Source organism: Vipera ursinii (genome assembly GCF_947247035.1).
Source record: "Vipera ursinii genome assembly, chromosome: 9".
NCBI lineage: Eukaryota > Metazoa > Chordata > Lepidosauria > Squamata > Viperidae > Vipera > Vipera ursinii.
The window spans coordinates 22240984-22268308 of record NC_139523.1 but is presented as its reverse complement, the minus strand read 5'-3'; the positions used below and the strand labels follow the sequence as shown (position 1 = coordinate 22268308).

The 27325-nt window shown below is 43.9% G+C and overlaps 2 protein-coding genes across 2 annotated transcripts; both read right to left on the bottom strand.

The window, feature by feature from the left end:
• Positions 1–168: 168 nt before the first annotated feature.
• On the bottom strand, positions 169–5158 carry APOC1 (apolipoprotein C1). The gene is made up of 4 exons (XM_083369400.1): positions 5097–5158; positions 4731–4799; positions 3089–3239; positions 169–448 (listed from the first exon to the last, which is right to left on the bottom strand). Exons 2-4 carry the CDS (start codon positions 4786–4788, stop codon positions 373–375), a joined length of 285 nt encoding a protein of 94 aa, XP_083225526.1. The 5' UTR covers positions 4789–4799; positions 5097–5158; the 3' UTR covers positions 169–372.
• An 11469-nt stretch (positions 5159–16627) lies between these two features.
• On the bottom strand, positions 16628–21969 carry APOE (apolipoprotein E). Its single transcript, XM_083368965.1, has 4 exons — positions 21899–21969; positions 20992–21049; positions 18397–18547; positions 16628–17753 (listed from the first exon to the last, which is right to left on the bottom strand). The coding sequence occupies exons 2-4, from the start codon at positions 21032–21034 to the stop codon at positions 17120–17122; spliced, it is 828 nt and encodes a 275-aa protein (XP_083225091.1). The 5' UTR covers positions 21035–21049; positions 21899–21969; the 3' UTR covers positions 16628–17119.
• Between the last annotated feature and the right edge of the window lie 5356 nt (positions 21970–27325).

The window sequence follows — 27325 nt, the reverse complement described above, 5'->3', positions numbered from 1 at the left end:
GTCCACAAGTCTTAAAGTTGCCAAGTGTGAAGACCCCCAACCTAGATGGTCATTGCGGGGGGCGGAAAAAACAACTTGAAAATGTAAAGAGAGTAACGGTTAAAACACTAATTGTGCCATCCTGAGAGTCGTTGATAACATTTTAGGAAGAAATGATTGAAAACACAGTTTCTCCTACTTAAGCTTGTCTCTTTATTTACGTCTAACAATGGGTGGGAAGTAAAAAATACACAACTGCAGACAGAGGAAGCAGGAAATAAAGATGGGAGCTTCTGGACTACATCTTCCAATATGGTTTTTTTTCCCCACTTGGGATTATACCACTATGAGCATCTTCTCTATCACTGATGGACACCAGGAACGGAGGGCCGTTCAGTCCGATCCCTCTTGGGAGTTCATGGGTTCAAACTTCTTCTTCAGCTTCTGGAACGTCTCGGAAAGCCAGTTCCTATCAGGGAGAAGAGAAATGGTGAGTGATCTTGCCATCCCCAAAAGCTTCCAAACTCGTGTAATGTGGGAAAGGGCTTGGGAGACCCTGATCGAGAGAGGATGCCGGGGGAACTGTCCGATAACAGACCTCAGAGCTCTCCGCTGCAAAGTGGGAAGTGAATTTTGCCCCGTTTCTTGGCACGGTTGTTAAGCGAATCACTGCAGTTGTTAGTCATACCGCTTTTAAGCGAATCGGGCTTCCCCATTGACTTTGCTGGTCAGAAGGTCCCAAGAGAGGGTCACGTGATCCCGCCACGCTGCGACCGTCATAAATAGGAGCCAGAGGCCAAGCCCCCGAATTCTGATCACACGACCCTGGGGATGCTGCAATGGTTGTGAGTGTGAAAAAGGGTCACGAGTGGCTTTTTTCCAGTGCCGCTGTCACTTCCAACGGTCCCTAAATGAATTGTTATAAGTCAAGGACTACCTGTCTATTCTCAAACGTGGCTCTTTCCATCGTCCTGTTCTGCCTCTGGGCCTGCCGCTTCCAAAACTATGTTGCATCTTGGACTTAAAGGTTTCCAGCTTCACACTCCTTTGTGGACAGCCCATATTGATGAAGACACACATATGGGAGAGTTTTTTCCCAGATCACAGACATGCTAATTTAGGAACCTGATTGGCTGTTTTGCCGAGCCTCCAGCAAGACTCCCGGATGATCCGGCCGCTTGCCAAAAGCTGACTTGACATTCCTTGGCAGGCATTTAGAAGACCGTGGGCACCTAAGAGGCTCTCGTAGAATCATAGGGTTGGAAGGGATCTTGGAGGTCACTCCGTCCATCCCCCTGCCAGGGGCAGGATTGTCACTGTGTGGTGGAATGTAGCCTGGATTCCCAGCAGGGAGGGGCTGGATTCCAGAGGGCAAAGAGGCAGCAGAGGAGACCAGCACCGATGGTGTTCCCTAGTTTGGGTAAATGAAACGTCTGCAAAAAAAACAACTGAACTCAGAGAGCACAAAAGAAGAAGAGAGAAAGAAAGAAAGAAAGAAAGAAAGAAAGAAAGAAAGAAAGAAAGAAAGAAAGAAAGAAAGAAAGAAAGAGGAAGGAGAGACAGAGATAGAAAGAAAGAGAGAGAAAAAGAAAAAAGGAAAGAGACAGATAGAAAGAAAGAGAAAAAGAAAAAGAAGAACAGGAAGGAGAGACAGAGATAGAAAGAAAGTAAGTAAGAAAGAGAGAGAAAAAGAAAAAAGGAAGGAGAGAGATAGAAAGAAAAAGAAAAAGAAAGAGAAAGAAAGAAAGAAAGAAAGAAAGAAAGAAAGAAAGAAAGAAAGAAAGAAAGAAAAGGAAACAGAGGTGGATATAGAAAGAAAAAGAGAAAGAGAAGAAAAGGAAGGAGAGAAATAAATTAAATTAAATTAAATTAAAAAAAGTAAAATCTTTTCCTGAGTTCCTTCTTCCCCATAGGAATTTCTCAATGGAACTGTCTCAACTGCTCTGTGGCTCCATCTAGTGGTGGCTGCTGCATCTCCCAGGCTCCTCTGATTTTTTTTTTGCTAGTCTAGGCGCCTGATTCCCTTTTCGGCTTTCAGGCCTGAAAAATCTGTCCCTTTCTGGTTAATGGAAGAAACAAACTTCAGTTCCAGAAAGCAAAACCACAGGGAAATTTTTAATCCTAGCCAATTAGAAGCTTGTAAGTCGAGGGCTATACTGTCCTTTCAACCCAGAGGTCCTTAAGCTGATCATGGATTGCTATCGACAGCGGCATTTTGTGGTTGTCTAACCATTTGGAAAGCCATAATAAATCCAAAGGAAGAATAAATGCATTTAAAACCGGCCCCTTCATTTCCCCCAATTAATGGTTATACAAACTATGGAAAGAGTTTCCTCACTGAGATCACAGAGAAGGAATGGTGGCTTTGCAGGGCAGGGAACTTCCCACCATATCAAGTGCTTGGATTTTTTTTTTCAACCAATGCCCAAATCGGGCATTTACACCAATGTGTAAGTCACGGGTTCTTGCAAATTGGGTGGGGAGGCTCCAAAGATGTCACATGCATCATGACCTCGTTGTGCTAATGGGTGGAAATCACCTACTGCTTCTCATACTCATCATGGCTGGACTGGTCCCCGAGGCATAATTCACGCCGTTTGCACACTGACGTGGTAACACTTGGGAGATCATTGTGGCTTCCTTAACAATATGGATGGGAAGGAAGCATTTAATTACTAATTTTACTTGTATTATGGGATGGGAGTGTAGTATTAATAGCTGGCAGAGGCAGCAACAGATCAAGGATTAACCAGTAGCAGATAAGAATTGGGTGGCTCCTGCTTCCAGGGTTTCAAAACTGGCAGAAGTGAGAACAACTGCAGAAAAACTTCCAAAATTGAATTATGAAAGACCAGGACATGGAAACAGAGTAAAAATATGCTCTGGGGAACTATCTCCAGATTTATGAAGGAGAAATTTGATGCTAAATATTAAGATGGGCCTCTTTAGGCTGATGTTCTCCAGATGTTGGGTTCTTCTGGAGAATCCAACTTCTTCTTCTTCTTCAACTTTTTGAATTCTCAGCCAAGTTGGCTGAACCAAGCCCCCTCCCCCACCCTATTTCCCTCCAAGAGTCACAGTTGGAAGAATGTGAGCTAAAAACATTCACCTGGTTTTGTTGCTGAATTCACTGTTGTGGAATTCAAGAAAAGCCGCTTTGGTCTTCTCACCAAGGTTGTCAACAAAAGTCTGGACCTCCTTCTGAAACTTCTCAAACTTTTGGGCCATGGTGGCTTCTCTCCCACCGTCTTCATTAGAGTCTTGGGATTAATATTGAAACCAAAAGCATGTTACTTGCTTACACTCAACGCTGAACCCACACTTAGTGTTGAGTTCAGATACCAGGCACTATGCCCAAACAAATAAGACATGATAGGGCTTAATGGGGTAACCTGGTTCACAGAACATGTTGGGACCATACTTGATGCCTCACAAAACACTGGGTTGCAAACTACCCAATTCTGTTTAGCCTAGTCTGGCATGTTCTGTGAATCCAGCTATGTGTTGGGAAATTGACACAGGGTTCAACACACTCAGAACGTAGAACAAACAATGGATATTTTGGGTTGACATGCAGACATTTTTACATCATGTATGTTATCTATCTATCTATCTATCTATCTATCTATCTATCTATCTATCTAATCTATCAATCATCTATTATCTACCTGTCTGTCTATCTATCTATCTATCATCTGCCTGCCTGTCTGAGTATCTATCTATCTATCTATCTATCTATCTATCTATCTATCTATCTATCTATCTATCTATCTATCGTATCTATCTATCTATCTATCTATCTATCTATCTATCTATCTATCTATCTATCTATCTATCTATCTATCTATCGTATCTATCTATCCTCTATCCATTCTCTCTCTCTTACTATCTATCTATCTATCTATCTATCTATCTATCTATCTATCTATCTATCTATCTATCTATCTATCTATCCATCCATCCATCCATCCATCCATCCATCCATCCATCCATCCATCTATCTATCTATCTATCTATCTATCTATCTATCTATCTATCTATCTATCCTCTATCCATTCTCTCTCTCTTACTATCTATCTATCTATCATCTATCTATCTATCTATCTATCTATCTATCTATCTATCTATCTATCTATCTATCTATCTATCTATCATCTGTCTGCCTGTCTGAGTATCTGTCTGTCTGTCTGTCTGTCTGTCTGTCTATCTATCTATCATCTATCTATCTATCTATCTATCTATCTATCTATCTATCTATCTATCTATCTATCTCTATCCATATTTCAGTGCCATTGTAACCTACAACAGTTGCTAAATGAATGCTTGTAAGTCGAGCTAAATATATATAATTAGAAAATAACTTTACAAAGATTTTTTTAAAAAAAAACCTATAGAAACTTAAGGAGAAAAAAAGGAGGCTTGGGGAAATACTGTTCTAGGCAGTCTCTTCCCAGCAGGAACTCTGTGCTCTTAGCAATAGCAAGAATTCTGGATCTGTCACATTTCCCAGTGAGAGAGAAAAAAAATACCAGGGAAATATTAAAAAAAACTAGTGTCTTGCAAGAAAATTAACATACTATGCAATGGCCCCCTGTGCTTTGTTCACCCCGACCCGGGGTTCAATATCAGACTTCCAGAAGTGTTGGACTACATCCCCCAGAGTTCCTTGCCAGCAATCCATCACTCTGGAGGGGAAGGGGCCTTTTTTTTCTCCCCCAGTGAAAGCAATCCTCTCCTTCCCCAGCTCTTACCTGTCACTACCACAGACAAAGTTATCAGGAGGACCGCGACAGCCAAGACCAGTTTCATGGTTGCACCTCCTGTGGAGAATAAAATAAAATAAAAATAAAAAATAAAATAAAAAATAATAGAATAGAATAGAATAGAACAGCACAGCACAGTACAGTACAGTAGAACAGAACAGAACAGAATAGAATAATTGATGAACAGACAGAAAACAACACTCCCCAGGTTCATATGCTCCTCTCATTAGACAAATCAATTTCATTTTAGGTTTCCAGAATTTGCAACCAAAATCATTCTGGGAACTGAAGTCCCAAATATCTGAAAGTCCCACACCAGGTATGCCTGATATATATGGTGAATAATCTTCTAACACAGCTTTTCTTCATAAGGCATTTTATTCCAATGTCCCTGTAACCGTCTCCTAGAGCTGCAGAATATCAGGATTTGCAGGGGCCCCCCCCACAAAAAACTCAAACAAGTGTGGGTTGTTTTTTTCCCCCCTGGTTGGGAATCACTCCCTTGATGGGTGCTGTACAGGATGAACTGAAGTCAGTGTTCAAGGAAGAGAAAAATGCAGAGAAACAGCAGAGAAACAGGAAAAGGTGGGGGGTGTGGACACCCAATTAGTAATTGGCTGATAGTACTTAGCCAAATGCTAATGATCAATTGTATAACAATATTGTATAATATCTTATATAAATAGGATACGACAAGTGGGTCAACCTATTCTCCAAAGCGCCTGAGGGCAGAACAAGAAACAACGGATGGAAACTAACCAAGGAGAGAAGCAACCAGGAACTAAGGAGAAATTTCCTGACGTTGTTGGTGCTCCATCACTGGAGGCTTTTAAGGAGAAATTTCCTGACAGTGAGAACAATTAACCAGTGGAACGATTTGCCACCAGAAGTTATAAATGCTCCAACACTGGAGGTTTTGATGAAAAGATTGGACAACCGTTTGTCTGAAATGGTATAGCGTTTACTGCCTGAGCAGGGGGTTGGACTAGAAGACCTCCAAGGTCCCTTCCAATTCTGTTATTCAAAAGAGAGAACCATCCTTAAGGGCTTGGGTGTGTGTGTGTGGTGTGTGTGTGTGTGTGTGTGTCAGAAATATAAGGATGAGAACTTTGACTGCCTGGTTACAATTTGACTTTTTGATCCTCTCTGACGTTTCCTGCAACTTTCCACTCTAAGCCTTTAGTAGCCTCCGCTCTGGTGTCTTAACAAATCTTGATTTATGCTTCAGCAGTGGGAATCGTCCCAAATAGGTGGGAAAAAAAACCCTCCATCCTCATCATGCAGAATAAAATATATGAGTTGGAAGGGATCTTGGAGGTCCTCTAGTCCAACCCCCTGCTGAAGCCATTTCAGACCAATTGCTGTCTAATTTATTCTTAAAAACCTCCAGTGTTGAAGCATTCACAACTTCTGGAGGCAAGCGTTCCACTGGTTAATTGTTCTCACTGCCAGGAAATTCCTCCTTAGTTCTAGGTTGCTTCTCTCCTTGGTTAGTCTCCATCCGTTGCTTCTTGTTTTGCCCTAAGGCGCTTTGGAGAATAAGCTGACGCCTTCTTTTTTGGGTTCCAGAAATGGTTTTTTTTAAAAATTGTGATAATCTTAGTCTTGTTGTTAACTGTTTTACTGCAGTAAATAGTAATTCCCCCTACGAAGGGGACGGGCAGTTCTTAAATATGATAAATACATAGAATAAATAAATAAAAGGTATTCTTTATTGATTTTGAAAATGGCTTTGTCTCGTCAAAACAGGATGGTGGAGCCACAGATGGTCCAGATTAAGTAATACATTAAAGGATTGAACCAGTTCTCTATTAATATTTTTGTGGGTATAATTCAGTCTCTTCAAAAGGAAAATCACTTTTAATCAAGTTTCTGTAGATTTTTACCTCATCAGCAGAACATATTTGGATAACGAATTAGATTTAAATTAGATTTTAATTTAAATCTAATTTGTTAACAAAACGTATTTTGCTGAAGCAAATATATATATATATATATATATATATATATATATATATATATATATATATATACAGAAGAGTTAAATTTTCTATTTAATTTAAAATTAAGTTTTAATATTCAAATTCATTACATTTTAGGGGAGGGGGGTTGTTCTATTTCACTAATTAAAAAACAACAACCGACAACGCAAGAACTCCCAGCTGTCAAGCCCAACCGAAGAATTTCCCCAAGACGAAACGCAACAAAATTGGAAAATCTGTTTTGTACATTTCTAAGCAACCGACGCTGCTATTGTCAAAAAAACAAAAGCCTTCATCCTAATCACGGTCACATATTTTCCATAAATGCCCCGTGCCAATTTTTGTTTTGCATTAATTAGCCAAAAACACCTAAATGAAAAAGTAATCAAGGGGTTTTCTTTTGAGCTGAATGATTGGATGGGAATATTCTTCTCTCTATATATTAACCAAAGTTGGTTTTAAGTCTTCCCAACCCTCTTCGTTGCTCTTTACTTACCTGTAGCTATTCCTGGCTGGATTCTGCAGGACCATCCACTTGCTGCTCCCTATAAACCTGCCCCCAGCCTCGTCATCAGCCCCCCCCCGGCATAGGGATAAAACCTGAGCCTATGTTTTTTAATCTCCTCCCTACAAATTAGATTGCTTCATCTCTGCAGGAAATGAAACATCAGCCAGAGATGGATTCTGATTTCTCTCTCTCTCTCTCTCTCTCTCTCTCTCTCTCTCTCTCTCAAAATCTCTCTCTCAATCTATCTCTCTCTCTCTCTCTCTCTCTCAAAATCTCTCAATATCTCTCTCTCTCTCTCTCTCTCTCAAAATCTCTCTCTCAATCTCTCTCTCTCTCTCTCTCTCAAAATCTCTCTCTCTCTCTCTCTCTCTCTCTCTTTCTCTCTCTTTCTCTCTCTTCTTATGCATGCCATCCAGTTTCTTCTGCCTGGAAGACTGTCCAATGCAGGAAAAGAAGGGGTGGGGGGGGGGGGGAGAGAAAGGAAGAAGGAATAAAAAACAGGAAAGGAGAAATAATATTTCCCCCAGTTGTTCCCAGCTGGACCAGCTTTCCAACAGGGAGAAGGTGAAAATTCCCACTTTATCTGTCAGTGAAAGTCACCCATCTTTCAAAGATTTTTAAGCCACGGGATAGGAAAGTTTGATCATTTTTTAGAACTTTTTTTAAAAAATAGACTCTGAGTCATAAGAAAGAGAGACCTTATTTTTACATTTCGGTGGGTCCGATCCAGCTGAAAGCAGGACCTAAACTTCCAAACAGAATAATTTGAATTATAAAAAAAATATCAATTATAAAAAAATAAAATAAAACATCTTGACATCCCAAAGATGCCCACTTTATTTACCAGCCGGGTTGCCAGTTGGTTATTTTTAGATGCCTAGAAAAGCAAGCAGATTTATTTTTTTTTACTTTTCATATATGAAAACAAGCAGATGCTTTTGTGTTCTCTCATTCCCCCAAACACAGGGCTGTTTTGCTTTGAAATTTCCCTTTTTGTTTAATACCATTTAGTTCATTATCAAGTGTTTTCACAGCATGTTGGAAAGACAGACGGGCTGATTCATTAGCCATGCATCCCTGCGGCCACTTAACTATGCCAAGAACTGGGAACTGGGAGAACGTAAAGTGGGAAGCTATTGTTAGCATCGAGTAAAAGCTGTGAGCTTCTGCATGCTGAGTATCTTGGAAGGGGTTCAAGGGGGCATTTTGACCGCCAAAAACCCTGGTTTCAAAACTTTGTATCACCAGCTTCTCTATTTTGAAAGGGGGCCTTAGTGGAGCAATGAAAAAAAACCTCTCTGTTTGATAGAGCGGAACATTTTTCCATTGGATACACTTATAAAGTAGTGGTTTTTTTTCCCCCAATCTTGGCCTCTTTAAGATGGACGGACTTCAACTCCCAGAATTGGCTGGCTGGGGAATTCTGGGAGTTGATGTCCACCCATCTCAAAGTGGCCAAGGTTCAGAAATAGGAAGGAAGGAAAGAGGGAAGGAAGGAAGGAAGGGAGATAAGAGAAAAAGAAAAAAGGGAGGGAGGGAGGGAGGGAGGGAGGAAGGAAGGAAGGAAGGAAGGAAGGAAGGAAGGAAGGAAGGAAGGAAAAAAGGGAGGGAGGGAGAAAAGAGAAAAGGGAGGGAGGGAGGAAGGAAGGAAGGAAGGAAGGAAGGAAGGAAAAAGGGAGGGAGAAAAGAGAAAAGGGAGGGAGGGAGGAAGGAAGGAAGGAAGGAAGGAAGGAAGGAAGGAAGGAAGGAAGGAAGGAAGGAAGGAAGGGAAGGAGAAAACAGAAAAGAAAGGAAGAAGGGAGAAAAGAGAGAAAGAAGGAAGGGAGAAAAGAAAAAAGGAAGGAAGGAGAGGGAAGGGGAAGGGAGAAGGTGAAGGAGCAGAAGGAGAAAGAGAAGGAGAAAAGAAAAGGGAAAAGAGAGACGGAGGAAGAACAGGATCTCTCCACCTACATGATTTCCCGAGGAAGGAAAACCTGGTTACAGAAAGTAAGAACTCTGCTTAATGAGGAGAAACTGCACAGTTAAATACGCTGAAGCATCCCAACAGGTTTGATGAGTGTTGCCAAAGACGGATGGAACACCTCTTCCAGGGTTCCCACACTTGTACCGACCTGTTTCGGTGCCTGGTGTCATGAGAACTCAGCACCTTTGGAAAGTCTGCAGCATAAGATGAATTCCTGCTCCTCTTTCAGCTTCTCACTTTCCTCCTGTTTTGGGTAGTATAATAAGCACGATCCATGGGACTCTGCTAACTCACAAGAGTAATAATAATGACTTGTTACAGGGGTCTCCAACCTTGGCAACTTTACGACTTGTGGACTTCAGCTCCCAGAATTCCTCAGCCAGCCATGCTGGCTGAGGAATTCTGGGAGCTGAAGTCCACAAGTCATGGCTGGCGTGGCTGACTGAGGAATTCTGGGAGCTGAAGTCCACAAGTCATGGCTGGCGTGGCTGGCTGAGGAATTCTGGGAGCTGAAGTCCACAAGTCGTGGCTGGCTGAGGAATTCTGGGAGCTGAAGTCCACAAGTCATGGCTGGCGTGGCTGGCTGAGGAATTCTGGGAGCTGAAGTCCACAAGTCATGGCTGGCCTGGCTGGCTGAGGAATTCTGGGAGCTGAAGTCCACAAGTCATGGCTGGCGTGGCTGGCTGAGGAATTCTGGGAGCTGAAGTCCACAAGTTGTAAAGTTGCCAGGGTTGGAGACCCCTCACTTATTAGGGTTTAGGCGGCCTGCAGAGGGATCCAAAAAGTCAAGAAGCCATAGAAAAAGAGCCGGACTCTTATTCCAAGGCCATTGGAGTATTCTGGAGTGAGTGATAGGTGCTGTAGTTCGAGCAGTCTTAGAGCTCCACCCAAGAAATTCGTAGCACCCTAAAATGTGAGCATCGGCTACAAGCCTAGCTCTTGAAGAGAGCTCTTCAGCCCCACCGTTAAGCAGGGGGAGCCCCATTTTACAACCTTCCTTGCCCGCGGTTCTTAAGTGAATCCCTGCACTTGTTAAGTCAGTCACACGGGTGTTCAGTGAATCTGGCTTTCCCCGCTGACGCCAAGTTGCTGCAACTGTCACAAATACGAAGCGGTGGCCAAGCCTTTGAATTTTGATCACGCATCCCTGGGGATGTTGCAACGGTGGTCAAGTGTGAAAAATGGACATCAATCCCTTTTTTTCAGCGCCGTTGCAACTTTGAAACGGTCGCTAAACAAATTGTAAGTCGAGACTACCTGTGCTTGCTTGGAGCGAAGGACCTCGTAGTGTCGGTTCCAGGGTGCAGAATTAGAATCGGGAGCTTCCTCCGATTTGTTGCAGAGGAAAGGAGTTGGCCGTTCCTGGGAAACTCTGAATGTTAGCCATGCATGGGGATTCGCTGGTGCCCCCATTTTTTTCACGGGCGTTGCACAAGTCCTGCAAACTGAAGGGCAGACTTTGAGTTCCCTGTGCACGAAACTCCACGGGAACAAACTGTCCGATCCCACAATGCGCCTTTTCTCCTCGGACACACACACACACACACACACACACACACACACACACAAACACGTTGGGAAGGGAGGTGTTCCAGGGAGTTTATTTGTCGAGATCTCGGCCTCCTTTACTTCTCCTTTCCACTTGCCGAGGTTGAACGCTGGTAACCTCATGCCTGGAGGGATCCTGCAGTATTTTTTTTTATCTCAAGGGCTGCCAGATAAACAGGCTGGGTTAAGAAATCCTTTGTTCTCCCTGAGAAATTCTGCTTTTCTCTTCCACAACTCTTTGCCTTGTGGATATTTTTCTTTCTTTGCATTGTGGATCCTCTCTTTCTTTCTTTCTTTCTTTCTTTCTTTCTTTCTTTCTTTCTTTCTTTCTTTCTTTCTTTCTTTCTTTCTTTCTCTCCTTCCTTCCTTCCTTCCTTCTTTCCTTCCTTCCTTTCTTTCTTTTTTTCTTTCTTTCCTTTCTCTTTCTTTTTTTCTTTCCTTCCTTCCTTCCCTCCATCCATCCCTCCCTCTTTCCTCCCTCCCTCCCTCCCTCCCTCGCTCCCTCCATCTGTGGAAACTTACTTTCTTTCTCTTCTTGAAAGTAAACAAAGACAGAAATTTTCCACAGTAAAAGGAATGCGGGAGAAAATGGGTTTAAGATTTTAGGCTTAAGCACAAGTTATAAAGCACTAAAAGTCTTTGCTAACCCAAACCGCATTCCAATTTAGGCTGGGTTTCATGCTTCATGCCCTTCCGCTAGAAACCTATAATGCACTGCCTCCATCCTGCAGTCTCCTCCATCTGATTTATTTGGGTTCTCCCTTCACCTCTCGGGAAGTCGGTGAATGGGAAAGATTTGCATTAACTGATGACAATCTCTGCTCACAGTCACCTCCCGTCTTGACTGTTGCAATGGGGCTGCCCTTGAAAAATATCTAGAGACTTCAATTGGTGCAGAATGCGATGGACCATCTGCTTTGGTGCAAGCCTAGATTTGCATAACGGTCACCTCTCTTGAGGGAGCTGCATTGGCTCCCCGAATTGCTCCTGGCTCCAATTCAAGGTCCTGGTTGTCACTTGCAAAGCCCTACCTGACCTGGACCAGGTTGTCAGAAGGACCATCTTCACCGCCCAGTCATATCTTACCTGACCCTCCAGAGTGGGGAGGCAGAGGGTGTTATGAGCCCCTTCCGCTAAGGAGCCCCTTCTAGTGGGACCTAGAAAAAGGGCCTTTTCCCTGGTGGCTCCCTCCTTGTGGAACGTCATCCCTGCAGAAATAAGATTGGCCCCCACTTGGCCCTTTCAAGAGGCCCTGAAGAGGTGGTTCTGCCAACGGGCTGGGGGCACCCCAGACTGGGATGGAGCCCATCCAATGGGTCATTTAATGGTTGCCACCAGGAAGTAGAGATTTATTAGTTTCTCTATTGGGTTTTTCTTTTCAAAAGCTGCCTGTGAGTGAGTTGAGGAGACATATAAATTTTCTTAATAGATGGATCAGGGGTCTCCAGACTTGGTAACTTTAAGACTTGTGGACTTCAGCTCCCAGAATTCCTCAGAATTGTGGGTGTTGAAGTCTAGAGGTTGCCAAGTTTGGAGACTCCTGAGATAGATAGATAGATAGATAGATAGATAGATAGATAGATAGATAGATAGATAGATAGATAGACAGACAGACAGACAGACAGACAGACAGACAGACAGACAGACAGACAGACAGACAGATAGATAGATAGATAGATAGATAGACAGACAGACAGACAGACAGACATAGGTAATAGAAAGATATAGAGATAAAAACAGGGATAGATATAGATAGATAGATAGATAGATAGATAGATAGATAGATAGAGAAAAAAAGGAAGGAAGGAAGGAAGGAAGGAAGGAAGGAAGGAAGGAAGGAAGGAAGGAAGGAAGGAAGGAAGGAAAACGAACAACACGTAGGTAAATCAGATGAGTAAACTACATATCATTAAACAGATTATCAGATTTCTTTCTAGTTGTCTCCAAATATTTTTTTCTCTCTGCCTACACCATCCATCCACCTCACCCAGCCCAGTCTGGCTCCACAGCTGTCTGTTTCTGTTGCGAAATGTTTTGTCCCAATCCTCCCAGCCCCGCTCACCCTGCAGTACAAGCTGAATCACCCATCATCAAAGAAAAAGAAAAATCTAGCAAAACAAAACTCCTCAGCAAAGGCCGTATCAGTCACTTTCCCGCAACGAACCTGCAGCTCAGCTGGCACAGCAAAAGCTCAGTCCATCTCTGAGGGATCCCTTTGCGCTGGGAACAAATTCCCAACTAAAGAGCCAACAACACAGGAGCGTTGTTTTGGCCAGTGATAATTCTCACACTTTCGTAGGACTCTGCACTCAGTTCCACCAGAGCCTTGCTCCTTGGCTTAGAGAACGAGAGTGTCCAACTTTGGCCACTTTAAGACTTGTGGACTTCAACTCCCAGAATTCCCCAACAGTTGTTAAGTGAATCACTGCAGTTCTTAAGTTAGTAACACGGCTGTTAAATGAATCTGGCTTCTCTGTCAAATTTGCTTGTCAAAAGGTCCTAAAAGGAGATCTCATGAGCCCAGGACACGGCAAACGTCACAACTATGAGACAATTAGCAAGCGTCCAAATTTTGATCACATGATGATGGGGACACTGCAACGGTTGTGTGAAAAACAGTCATAAGTTATTTTTCCCCCCAACTTCGAATGGTTACTAAATGAACAGTTGTAAATAGAGGACTGTCTGCACAATGGATTTCCGACATTATTTTGTTCAAGATATGCCTTTTGATCTTCTCCCCAGTTTTTAAATGTCAAAGTGCACCGCAAAAATTCAGGGTCAGTTTTGAAGGCTACTAAGGTTTGGGTTTATGTAGGAGTTACAAAGCAACGTTGGCTAAATTAGCATTTGAAATGTGGTTCTCTTCCTTTCGCAAAACTGTATATGACATTCATTCACCCGGTGTGTGTGAACTGTTTATTCTGCTTCTTGTTTGATCTTGTTTCCATCTTGTGGGCCAACTCCCCAAAGGCTTTCCAGCCCCCTCCACAACTGGAGTCAAATCCAAAACAAAGATACGAGTTGTTTTGCAAATAGAGTAGGTGTTGTCTCAGCTGTTTCTGCAGTGGGTTTTGGGGTTTTTTTTAAAGAATTTTTGCTTTTGTGGGATTGGGTCCTGCATTCCTTCCAGATCTATTCCAGCACAGTTGGCTGAACCACTGTCACCAGATAAACCATGATTAGAGTCACTGAACATGCTAAGGCACAAACCGTAAAACTTTTGGAGCGAGTCTGTCTGACAGGCTAAGCCAAAGTTAGAATCGCTTTTTCAGCCGCGAACTCAGCCCTCGATCTGGTTCAGGAGACACGCTAAGCCAGGGGTAGGCCACCTTGGCTCTTTTATGACTCGTGGACTTCAACTCCCAGAATTCCTGAGCCAGCCACGCTGAGGGGAAAGGGAGAGGTTTCCAAGCTGAGCCAGGCTGGCTCAGGAATTCTGGGAGTTGAAGTCCACAAGTCACGAAGGGGCCATGGTTCCCCCATGTTGGCTGAGGAATTCTGGGAGTTGAAGTCTACAAGTCATAAAAGAGCCAAGGTTGCCTACCCCTGCGCTAAGCCATCATGTCCATTAGTTTGTTTGTTATTGGGAATTGTAGTCTAATAAGCACCGAAAGCTACAAAATGGGGGCTGTTCTTTTGAGGCTGCATCCTGGCTCAGTGTTTGGATTAAACACTTTGAGGCGTCCTCTGGGTGTGGAGAACGTTTCAAGGCTGCTCAGCGTTGTGGTTGCTGAAAGTGAGAAGACAGTTGTGGCCAGCTAGGCATCTTGTGGGAAAAGAGAGGAAGAGTAGAAGAAAGGTTTTGCCTGGACTTGAACAAGGATCCACACAACCTTGGCTCATCCATGGAATAAGATGGAAAAATACACCAATTTGAACTAGCAGGCAGGATGCTGAAGATTTCATCCCCCCCCCCCTCTCTTTCCTCCCTTCTGTTTAGAGTGGTATTTCTTAACCTCGGCAACTTTAAAATGTGTGAACTTCAACTCCCAGAATTCTCTAGCCGGCATCTCTGGTCTTCAGCTCTCGGCATTCCACAACCAGAATCTGTGGACTTCAACTCCCAGAATTCCTTAGCTCTCATCTGTGGACTTCAACTCCCAGAATTCCCTAGCTAGCATCTGTGGATTTCAACTGGCTGAGAAATTCCTGGTATTGAAGTCCATACATCTGAAAAACTCTGGAAGGAGATTTTTTTAAAAATCTCTTTGCCATCACGGCCTCTCTTTGCCAGAAAGGCCGTCTCTTCCTGTTCAGTTGGATGCACACGTAGCATGAAGCCAGGGCCAGTTGAAGCAGCCATAATGGGCTGGCTTAATTGATGACTTTTTAAGTCATAAACCATGATTTACAAGTCACAGAGGCTGGGTTTTGATGACATTCTGAGGCCAAAGCAAGCGAACTGCCACAGGGCTTAGCCCAGTCACTTCTTTGCAACTTTGGACTGATTAGACTTTGCACCTATTTGATTATTCAAGAGACATTAATTAAAGTGATAATGAAGCATACCAGATGCTGCTACTCTACTCACCCAGGCAGGGTTGAACAAATCGAGATGAAGCCACACCTGCCCAATCAAAGCCCTGTTCCTTTTTTTAGGTGTGTCATGTGTGCAAGGCTGCTAAACAGAAACAGGTCTTCCATTACACAACTGCAACTATCATGTGCAGTTTGTTTTGATACACCGGTTCCCCAATGGATTGCCTTTTCTCTAGTCAAATATGTAAATTAAAACAGCAAAAAAATCTAAATGAATTTTTCCCTCCTCACCGACTTATTTTTTAACAATCTGGCTTGCCTGTTCCTCCCTTAAAGCACACCTATTTTGCAATTTTGCATCAGTTTAAAACAGGTTCCATGTCCCGTTCTCTAGCAATGTTGAGAAATTTGTCTGAAAAGTGAAATCTCCTTGGGAAATTGGCGCTGAGCTCTTGAAAGGCTGGTTTCGCCAAACACACTAAAGCAGAAGATAAAATAAAAACCACATTTTGGATGGCTAAAGACATGCTTGGCGTGTAGCCCATATTTTATTATCTGGGGCTCATCATTCGGAACCAAATCAAAAAGAGGTAGCCAGCTCAAAGAAATCAGGTGTAGGTGTTTTTGCTTCTTTTTTTTTTAAACACTCTGTTCCCGATGTGTGTGATATACACAAATGTGGCTCAGAACATATTGCTAGCTTCTCTCTTTTTTAAACGAAGGTCAAACTTTTAAAAAAGTAAGATCAATGTAACTGGACTAGCATCATCCTTCAATAAGGCAATATAGATAAAAGCTTTGTTGTTTTACCTCCAAAAAACTTTTTGCCTATAAAATACTTCTTCTGGGTTGTCGGTTAGCAGGGTAAAACATTACAATAACAGGTTATTTTGATCTGGTAATTTATGGAGTTGCTGATCAAAAAGGGTTGAATAGGGGAAGAAAGGAAAGACATTTTAAAATTTTAAAGAGGGATGGGTGAGCATGTGCTTGCTTGCAACTGCTGTAAATATCAGAAGTCGTTTCTTTATATGCCCTTTTTTATTTCTTTTAAACTTTTTCTCTCACTTTTCTTTTTCTATCTCTCTTCACTTTTTTTCTTTCCTTCCCCCCCGCTCCTTTCTTTAAATTTCACTTTGTATGTCTGTATTTCTTCCATTCGTTCTTGTCTGACTCTGCAGTATATATATATATATATATATATATATATATATATATATATATATATATATATATATATATGTGTGTGTGTGTGTGTGTGTGTGTGTGTGTGTGTGTGTGTGTGTGTAATATCCTACTACTAAATGTTTATTTCCCCTCTGCAAAAGTGTCCCTCGTGTGATGTCTATACCATCCCAGGCAGAAAGAACGGCCTTTGACCAGGAGAAATTCATATCCAAAGTACATTTTATTGTTACAGATCAAAATACCAGTAAAGCTGAGGAATGGTGGTGAAACATCTGGAATGCGGGATTTTACAATGGGAATGGGAATGGGGGAAATCAGGAATCATTCCAGGATCTTTCTAGGAAGAATTCACAAGTGCAACACAGGACTTGGGTTAATAATACAAGACTGGAAAGGGGAGGGAAGGTTAAGAGGTCTGAATGGCAGACTCGTTCAGGGGACGATGGGCCTTGTGCAAAGCAGCATGAGGTTAGTGCAGTCTTCCCCCACCTGACACTCTCCAGATGTGTCGGCTTGCAAGCCCAATTCTGGAGGGCCTCATGTCACACATCTGGAGAGCTCTCAGCCAGTTGGGAAGGTTAGGCTAATGCATGGCTGGGCCTGTCGGGATGCATCTCAACCAGGAGACCTCAAAAGCTTTGAGGTTCCCCTTGGTTTCCAAGGAGACGAAGCAGGAGTTTTGCTGATGGTGCAGGACAAGTGCATCTCACGGCTCCTGGTTGACCTCCTCCATCTCGGCCTTGGTCTCGGCCTGGATGCTCATGTCCTCCAAAATGGGGTTGACCAGCTGGCGGAGTTTCTCAACGGCCTGGTTAAAGCTGCTTTTCACCTCCTCCAGTTTCTCCTGCAGCTGATTCTGGAGCTCCTGAACACGGCTGCTGAGCTGCTGGTGGACCATTTGGCCTTGCTCGCCGATGGCTTGTTTCAGGGCTTGGATCCTCTGCTGCCCCTTTTCATTGATGCTGGACAGGTAGGGCTGCAGGTTTTGGCGGATGGAGCTGACTTTCTCGCCGGTATTGGTGTGCAGCTCTTGGGCGTAGGTGGCCAGCTTCTGGCGTAACTCCTCGGCATCCTTGGTAACGCGTTTCTTGAGCTTGCGCATCAACAGGTTGAACTGGGACTTCACGTTGTCCACGTTGTGGTCAATCATCAAGCGGGTATCTCGGCAATATTGTATCAGCTTGGCCTTGGTCTCCTCCATGTCATTTCTCAACTTCCCGGTGAGGGTGGACACTTCGGTCTTCAGGCGCTCCTGAAGTTCTCGAGTATAGGGGCCAAACTTGGCACGCACATCATCCGTGTAAAGATCCACCTCAGCGATGGTGTCGGTGATAAGGCCACTAAGGAGACAGAGACGCCAGTGGTCAATTTCTCAGGGGCATCATATTCATAGAACCATCTATGTTTGGTCTAGGTCTAGGAGATCCAGTTTGGCCTAACAGTGAAGGACCAGGCTAGAAACTAGAAGACAAGGAATTCTAGATCTGCCTTAAGCATGAAAGTTTTCTGGATGACTTTGGGCCAATCACTAGGAGACAATGAGTTCTAGTGCCACCCTAGGCGTGGAAGCTGGCTGGATGACTTTGGGTCAATCACCAGGAGTTGGCGAGTTCTAGTCTCTCTTTAGCCATGAAAATCAGCTGGGTGACTTTGTTCTAGTCCAGGGGTAGGCAATCTTGGCTCTTTTATGACTTGTGGACTTCAACTCCCAGAATTCCTGAGCCAGCCTGGCTCAGCATGGAAACCTTTCCCTTTCTCCCCAGCATGACTGGCTCAGGAATTCTGGGAGTTGAAGTCCACGAGTCATAAAAGAGCCAAGGTTGCCTACCCCTGGTCTAGTCCTTCCCTCTCAGCCCAGCCCACCTCCCAGGGTTATTGTGGGGAAAATGAGGCAGAGGAAGGATTATTAATTTTGTTTGCTGCCTTGAGTTATTTATAAAAAAATAAGAAAGGCGGGATTAAAAAATAAGAAGAAACACTCACTCCAGTTCCTTGCTGAGCTGCGAGCTTCTGATCTGGGCAGTGACGTCATCGGCCATGTTCCCAGCCTTGGTGACGTAATCCCAAAAGACGTCCATCGTTTCCTCCCATTTGGACTTTGGCTCCTCTTGAAAGAAGGGATTGGCCCAGGAGGCTGCATGCAGATGAGAAAGGGAAAGGATGTCTCGAGGAGGGGAAACCTTTCGAACTCAGGACCCACCAGTCAGAAAGCACCCTTGGTCATCTGTCCCTTCAAAGGAGTTTCTTGAGTAGGTGTTGTCCGGCTACGGTTGTCAACTTTGCAACAAATGCCACCATCTTCCCTGAACTGGTGCCCTGTAGAATGCGCTGGACCAGGTCCCATAATCCCATCATGGCCACATTAGCTGGGCATTATGGGGACCTGAACTCTAGCACATCTGAAAGGAATCAGCTCAGGGAAGGAAGACCCACATTAATCATTGCATCTATAGCAACTGATAAGCTGAGGGGTCCTTGATGCTCTCTGAGCTGGGTTGTTTTCTTGCAGACGTTTCATGACCCAACTAGGGAACAATATCAGTGCTAGAAGGGAGGGGGTTTGAGGAGAGGAGGAGGAGGAGGAGGACAGAAGGACTGAGGGTCCTTGGTGCTCTCTAAGTTTGGCTGTTTTCTTGCAGATGTTTCATGACCCCAACGTGGGAACATCATGAGGGCTAGTCCTAGCATTGATGATGTTACCTAGTTGGGTAGTGAAACATCTGCAAGAAAACAGCCAAGCTCAGAGCGCAGCAAAGACCCCACAGTCCTCTTCCCCCTCCCCCTCCTACACCCCGTTCTCTTTCAGCATTGATGATGTTACCTAGTTGGGCAATGAAACGTTTGCAAGAAAAGGAGCAAGGACCACTCAGATGATCAGTTGCTATAGAGACATTGATCCTTCCCTGAGCTGATTCCTTCCAGGTATGCTGGACTTCAGGTCCCATAATGCCCAGCTAGTCCTAGCACTGATGATGTTACCCAGTTGGGTAAAGAAACATCTGCATGAAAACAACCAAGGAGGCCTCATTTCAACCCTGAGCTACAAATATTCTCATTTATTGGAACTGATAATCGCTTTGGCTGAAATTCTTCCTCCTCTTCCTCCTAAATCAATGCCACAGCCCCCCCCTCGCAAGCATGTTGGCCTTTTCAAACCTTTTCTTACTTTTTTATCCCCCCCCGCCCCCTGCTCCTTTATCTGCAAGGTAGGATAAAAGTCAAAATATACTGAGCAGTCAGGGTTGTACTACATCAGCAGGCAAGCCGCAAAAAACACACACACTTCCTTCTTTTTTTCCCCTGTGGTTAATTGCAGTGGCCTCCTGTCCTTATGCAGAGTGCCCTCACCTCTTGGAGAGCTCTGTTGTGGCAGGGAGTCCCAGAGGCTAGACGGGAAACAGGAAACAGACTGGAATGGGGACTAATTCAGTTCTGCGTCATTTACTCGGCTTTGATGAAATAGTTCTTAGCCACGTTTAGCCACGGCTGGGCACAAGCATGACTCAAATCCTGCATTCCCCCCCCCCCATTAACTTGGCTTGTCAGAAGCCAGCTGGGAAGGTCACAAGCGGTGACCACATGAGCCTGGGATGCTGCAACTGTCATAAGTACACGCCAGTTGCCAAGTGTTCGAATTTTGATCACGTGACTGCTGCTATAGTCTAAGTATGAGGACTCTGGTGAGTCATTTTTTTTTCCAGCGATGTAACTTGAATGGATGGCCGTTAAGGGCTACCTAAACGCCAGCTTTAATTAAAAAGGATGGCCTGCTATATGAAATTCACTCATTCATTGCCTTCCCACAATCTACTCAGCCCCATTAAAGGAAAATATTTGTGGCTCCAGGTTGAAAAGAAGGCTCCTTGATGCTCTCTGAGTTTGGTTGTTTTCTTGCAGACGTTTCATGACCCAACTTGGTAACATCATCAGTGCAAGAAAGGAGTGGGGCTTGTGGCATGGAGGAGGAGGAGGAGGAGGAGGAGGAGGAGGAGGAGGAGGACGATGACGACGACTATGGGGTCCTTGATGTTCTCTGAGCTTGGTTGTTTTCTTGCAGACATTTCATGACCCAACTAGCTAACATCATCAGTGCTAGTCTAACATATTATGGAAACCCTAGTCTCTATGGATCAAACTGAGAGTTCAGCCAGTCCATCTTTCTGGCGTCCCAGTTTGCCCAGAGACCCTAGGTTTTATTCCTTTCTTACCACTGGCTACAATGTCGCCTCCCTCCCAGCAGAGAATTCAGAGGTACATTGCCACTGTATATGGAAGCTCCACCTCCGCGAAGGAGAGGCATCATCTACATGCCAGCGATATTCAAGAGGATCCAAACAGGGTTGATAAGCAGACTGCTTACCGATTTTTCTATCTCCCCACCACCCCACCGCCACCACCACACATTTAATTTTCCCTGTTTCGTAGAACTGCACGTCCCAGTTTGGTTACTTACTTTTTTAAAAATTTTATTTTATTCAAATACAAATAATACAAACATAACACATATAAATCTAAATTAAAAAAAAGAATATTAAAAAAAATACAAATACTACAATCTAGTTCACTTTGGTTACTTACCACTCAACAGCCCCACGGTGAAAAGTAGAGCAAAGAGCTTCATGGTGATCGGTTGATCCTTTGGGGGGGGGGGAAAGAGAGAGAGGCACATCGGGTTAGGAGGTGAATTTAAGGGAAATGACAGGGGGAGGAGATTGCTTTTTCACACACCCACAAGGACCCTAAGACCCCCAGACCCAGAATCAGTCACAGCTCGGCAGTATTCCCTTTATTCTATTATTCTCTTTTATTCTATTATAACCCAGAAAGGAAATAATTACTGCACTGTTAAATTCCCGTTGCCAGTTCAACATCCAAGCAACACCTTGAAATCCCAAACTCTGTTGGCCTCCTCCAAGTTTTTGGCATTGCTATCGCCAACAGACCCACCATCCTCCCGATCTTCCCTGTTTCCAACCCACTTTACAACCAGCCATCTTCGCAAAACAAAACTGTCGCAAAGATCCAAAACAAGTTGTCGCATCTACCTGTAGATTTTAAACCCGAACTTTTCTTATTAGGTATATAATACCAGGAAAAATTTGACAAGCGAAGTGTACATTTAACATTGCCTATATACTAACAGCAGCGAGGATTGTATTTGCTCAGCACTGGAAGACTGGAGAAAAACCACTGGATGAAGAGATAATCAAGAAGATGTTGGGCTGCGCTGAAATGGACAGACTTAACAATTGAGGATAGAAGAGAAAGAAGATACAGAATATTTTCAAACATGACATTTATTTTATCTACGGTTGGGGGGAAAAAAGGGGTCTTAGAGACTAAGGATGTCCCTTGTGTTATTAATCAGACAAATTAACCCAGACCACCCAATGCTCATTAAGCACTAATCAAATGTAATAATAGAAAATCAAGGAAACTTTTTGAAAAGAGAAAGGAAAAAAAAAGATCCCAAACAAGAACCAACCAAGTCACTGGTGAGTTTTCCTGGTCTTTCACCACCCTTTTTGCGGACGCCGACTCTGGGAAGTTTCTCCTGTCAGCCCTTCTCCTCAGCAGACTTTTAAATACCCAGCTCAGCCTGGGGGGGTGGGAGGGGTGGGGGTGGAGAAAAGGGGTGGCCCTGGCAGAGTCAGCAGCTGGAAGAGCAAAAAAAAAAGGTTTGCCATGGTGGCACTGGGGACAAAGTTTAATCTCCATCACCACTTGAACACGCAGGCTTAACCCCGACGTCTCCAGAACATAACAACAGGGAGAGAAATAACAGCTCTTGGCACAGCTGGAAAAAAAGAGGCAGTTTCTGAGATGTCAGGAGACAGACATACCTGGGCATACCTTTTGTTCTTCTCCTACCTGTGATGCTGGGTGTGCTGGATTGTTATTTTGTTTACCTGTATTTATTTATCATACGTAGTTGTTCAACTGGTACGCTGCCCCACGCCTGACTAAAAACAAACCAACGAAATTGAGAGTCAGCTTGGTCTGGTGGTGAAGGCGCCAGGCTAGAAACTGGGAGACGGTGAGTTCTGGTCCCACCTTAGCTTTGAAATCCAGCTGGGTGACTTGGGGCCAACCACCAGGAGACAGGGAGTTCTGGTCCCACCTTAGGCATGAAAGCCAGTCACCAGGAGACAGTGAGTTGTAGTCCCACCTAATGAACAAAAGAAGGTTGGGTGATTTAGGGCCAATCACCAGGAGACTGTGAGTTCTAGTACCCCCTTAGACATGAAAGCCAGCTGGGTGACTTTGGGCCAATCACCAGGAGACAGTGAGTTCTAGTACTCGCAGCATTCCCCAGCCAGCATGCTTTCAGATGTCTGGACTTCAACTCCCAGAATTCCCCAGCCGGCAAGTCCACACATCTGAAAGCATGCTGGCTAGGGAATTCTGGGAGTTGAAGTCCACACAGCTCAAAGTTTGGAAAACCCTCGTATAGAACACCAATGTGATTGTGTACGTGTGTGTTTTTAAGTTTAAATCTGAAAAAGAAAGAGAGGAAGGTGGTGGTGGGGCGGGGGACATGATTCTATCTGGCCAAATTGCCCGAGAAGACAGATTAGACTTTTAGTTGGCCAAATGTTACTGTTGAACTGGTGTGTGTGTGTGTGTGTGTGTGTGTGTGTGTGTGTGTGTGTGTGTGTCAACCAAAGCAGAAACTCGGTTTTGGGCTGCTGAGTTTGTGACTCTGACTCACTGCCCATAGCAGGGACTTTGTAAGCTCCCTTCAGGCAGGCTGTCATGTTAACACACTACTTGGTTAGGGTTGGGGTTTTAATATGTTTTAATACTGTTTTAAACTGGGCTAAATATTTAATCGTTTTTTTAACTTTTGTCTTCCGCTTTTTTATATTTATTGCCCTGTACACCGCCCTGAGTCCTTCGGGAAAAGGGCGGTATAAAAATATAATAAATAAATAAAATACTTTGGTTTGCATAAACCAACACAATTAGCACATACTTTCCCCAAGGCACCGAAGCTGCAAAAAAATAATAATTGCTAACTGGGTTGATCATGTAAGAGAGGGAGGGGGCAGTGATTTAGCTGAGGCAGCTGTTGTTTTACATCCAGCTCTGCTTGACTGTTGCACGCACACACACACACGGACTCATACGGACACACAAACACAACCTTTATTCCACATGAGGTAACAAGCTCAGCACTTCATCTAATTGTAGGGTCCGCACAGAGATCTTCCTGGATATGCAGGAATTTTAAAATTCCGCCTGGTGTATCACCTGACGATTGGAGGCTGCGACCGTCGTCGTAAATACATCCTCCTTGCTAAATGCCTGAATTCCGAACGCGTAAGCCTGGGGATGCTGTGACGGTTGTAAGTGTGAGGACTGGTCATAGGTCCATTCGTTTCAATGCCGTTATAACTTTTAATGGTCACTAAATGTGAACTGCTGCACACTGAGGACTACCTGTAACATAGATTAGCTCCCTCATTGGAGGCTGTCAGCTGATCACAAAACAGCCTCATTTGCTCTTGTGCAAATTTGCACCAACGGGGATATTTTGCTTCCATAGGGTGGAGGTAAACGTCTGGTGCCCATCAAGTGGCTTCAGGTAGTCCTCAATTTACGATGGTTCATTTAGTGACCCCTCAAAGTTGCAACAGCACTGAAAAAAAAAGTGACTTATGACCCTTTTTCACACTTACGGCTGTTGCAGCGTCCCCAGGGTCACGTGATTAAAATTCAGACGCTTGGCAACTGACTCGTATTTATGACGGTTGCAGCATCCCCGGGGTCACGTGATTCCCCTTTTGCGACCTTCTGACAAGCGAATTCAACGGGGAAGCCAGATTCAATTAACAATGGAGTTTCTAACTTAACAGCTGCAGTGATTCACTTAAGTTATGGCAAGAAAGGTCGTGAAATGGGCCAAACTCACTTAACAACTGTCTCGCTTAGCAATGGAAATTTTTGTGCTCAATTACAGTTGTAAGTCGAGTACCATTTGATGAAACCAGGACTATAGCAACTGCCTACAAATTTTGGTAACTTTTATTTTTTATTTTAATTCCATTTATATCCCGCCCTTCTCCGAAGACTCAGGGCGGCTTACAAGCTTAGCAGTAACTGGTTACTGTTTACCAACTTTTTCTCTCCAGCCCTCATTTGCCTGAGTGTCCAAGACTGCCAAATATAATAATATGACATTTTCTTTAGGCCATTAAAAAAAAAATTTACAGGGGATTGTGTATAAGTGAGCAAGAACGAAAAGAGCTGCCCAGAATTCTGTTTTTAAATGAGAGGCCACACAAAGCTTTTCAATTAAAAAAAAAACAAATCGAAGATTTAAAGGCAAAGGTTCACAGCTGACTTTCAAAAGCTGGCCAAGCCAAGGCTGTCCAGCTCATTAAAATAAGTTTCATTCATCCATTGGTGGCAATTAATTCAGCATTACAGGAAGGCGGTTTAGGAATGTTCTCCCTAAGGACAGGATTGTAGTCCAGCCTCTTGATTTTTCCGAAAACACTTTGCTTCTCCTTTCAAACTTTGCCCTAAAGTAACCTGGCTTAACACTGCGACCAAAGTTCAGGATGATCTAATCAGAGGTTGACGGTGACATCTGGGAAGAAAATAGCTGGGAGGTTTATTATTCGGGGGAAGATAAGCAAACCGGCCGGCTTTTGGCCATCTCTGGCTGAGAATTGCCTCTAGCTACAAAGTTAGTTCTTTCTTAGGACAGAAGCTTCCCATGTCTTGCATTTAATAATTGCTTTGTAGTGTGGGATATAGGGACGCAGTGGCTCAGTGGGTTAGGACACTGAGCTTGTCGATCAGGTCGGCAGTTTGGTGGGTCGAATCCCGAGTACCAGGTAACAGAGTGAGCGCCTGTTACTCGTCCCAGCTTCTGCCAACCTAGCAGTTCAAAAGCACGTAAAAATACAAGTAGAAAAATAGGGACCACTACGGTGGGAAGGTAACAGCGTTCTGTGCGCCTTTGGCATCTAGTCATGCCAGCCACATGACCATGGAGACGTCCTCGGACAAGCGCTGGCTCTTCGGCTTTGAAACAGAGATGAGCACCAGCCCCTAGAGTCGGAAATGACTAGCACGCATGTGCGGGGGAACCTTTATCTTTACCTTTACTTGTAGTGTGGGAAGTCAGCTTCCCAGAGAAGGAAATATTAAAAGATATCCTAAAAGATATTGAAGAACCAGGAAAGCATGCCCAGATTTCTTAATAGTTTCTTTCCCCAAGCAGAAAAACCAGTTCTATAGCAGAGCACACTGAGCTAGATGCTGCTGCCTCCATCCATTTGAGCCATGGAATTGAGTTTTGAATCCAGCCATCCATGAAAAGCCACCATGCAACCTGAGGAGTTCCAAGTCTTACCAGTCCCCCAGAGGCCTGTGAAAAGCTGAAGGACTCCTGGAGACATGGGCCTTCACGTGAAGCCTTACAAGAAAATGAAGACTATTGGGGGAGGGTGGAAACTCATTGTAAAGTTTTCTTTCTTGCTCCATTTGTATTGTAATAAGCCAGTTGAATGTATTTATGGAGTGATGGCATTTGAGAGGAGTTGGTACAGCAAGTACTGAACATCTTGGACTTCTGTCTGGTGGGAGGGAAAATTTATCCAGAATGTTTGTATTGCCCGTTTGTATTAGTAGCTACACACACACACACACACACCATTCAGAATCACATTGAGTCTATCTCTTTCACATACCTTCAACAAAGCTCCAGCCTAATTCTTGCCTTGGGCCTAGCTCTTAGTGCAGTGCATCCAGGTTTGCAATATCCAATTAAGGTTAGTCAAAATGCAAGCCAGGCTATTTTGTTGTTGTTGTAGTAGTTGTTGTTAGCTGCGAAGTCGTGTCTGACCCATCGTGACCCTATGGACAACGTTCCTCCAGGCCTTCCTGTCCTCTACCACCTTCTGGAGTCCATTTAAGCTCACACCTACTGCTTCAGTGACTCCATCCAGCCACCTCATTCTCTGTCGTCCCCTTCTTCTCTTGCCCTCAACCTTTCCCAGCATGAGGCTCTTCTCCAGTGAGTCCTTCCTTCTCATTAGGTGGCCAAAGGATTTGAGTTTTAGCTTCAGGATCTGGCCTTCTAAAGAGCTTGGGTTGATCTCCTCTAGGACTGACCGATTTGATCGCCTTGCAGTCCAAGGGACTTGCAGGAGTCTTCTCCAGCACCATAGTTCAAAGGCCTCCATTCTTTGGCGCTCAGGCTATTTAATTTTCTTAAATTGCACAGTGAGCCCTAGGGCTCCCAATCTGAGTCCACCAGTGCAAGATATTCAGGGCTTAGGTTTGGAGATCTGTTTCTTGCTACTTCGGCAGTCAGGGCATAGGAATTGCAAATCACCTGAGGGGGGCTGGTTCCCTCCCCCTTGGAATTTGCAAGAAGTTGCTCCTACAAAGTTTTAATGATACAGGTCAAGAATTAGGCTGGAGCTTTGTTGAAGGTAAGTGAAAGAGATAGACTCATTGTGATTCTGAATGGGGTGTGTGTGTGTGTGTGTGTGTGTAGCTACTAATACAAACAGGCAATACAAACATTCTGGATAAATTTTCCCTCCCACCAGACAGATATCCAAGATGTTCAGTACTTGCTGTGCCAACTATTCCTAAAATGCCATTACTCCATAAGTACGTTCAGTTGGCTTATTACAATACAAATGGAGCAAGAAAGAAAATAGTCCATTATTGGATGAACCATAATTGAAGACTTTTCTTCCAACAGTAGGTTGATGTTTTACAAACTTCAGCACAAACCTGGGTCATTAAACTTTCTCCTTCCAGGCTGAGTTGAAAAAAAAATAATTACAAATATTTTGGAAAGGAGAAACCAAGCAAATAATCTTTCTTCTTTCCCCTCCGAGCACAATGATAACATATCTACCTTAAAAAAAATGTTACGCAATTG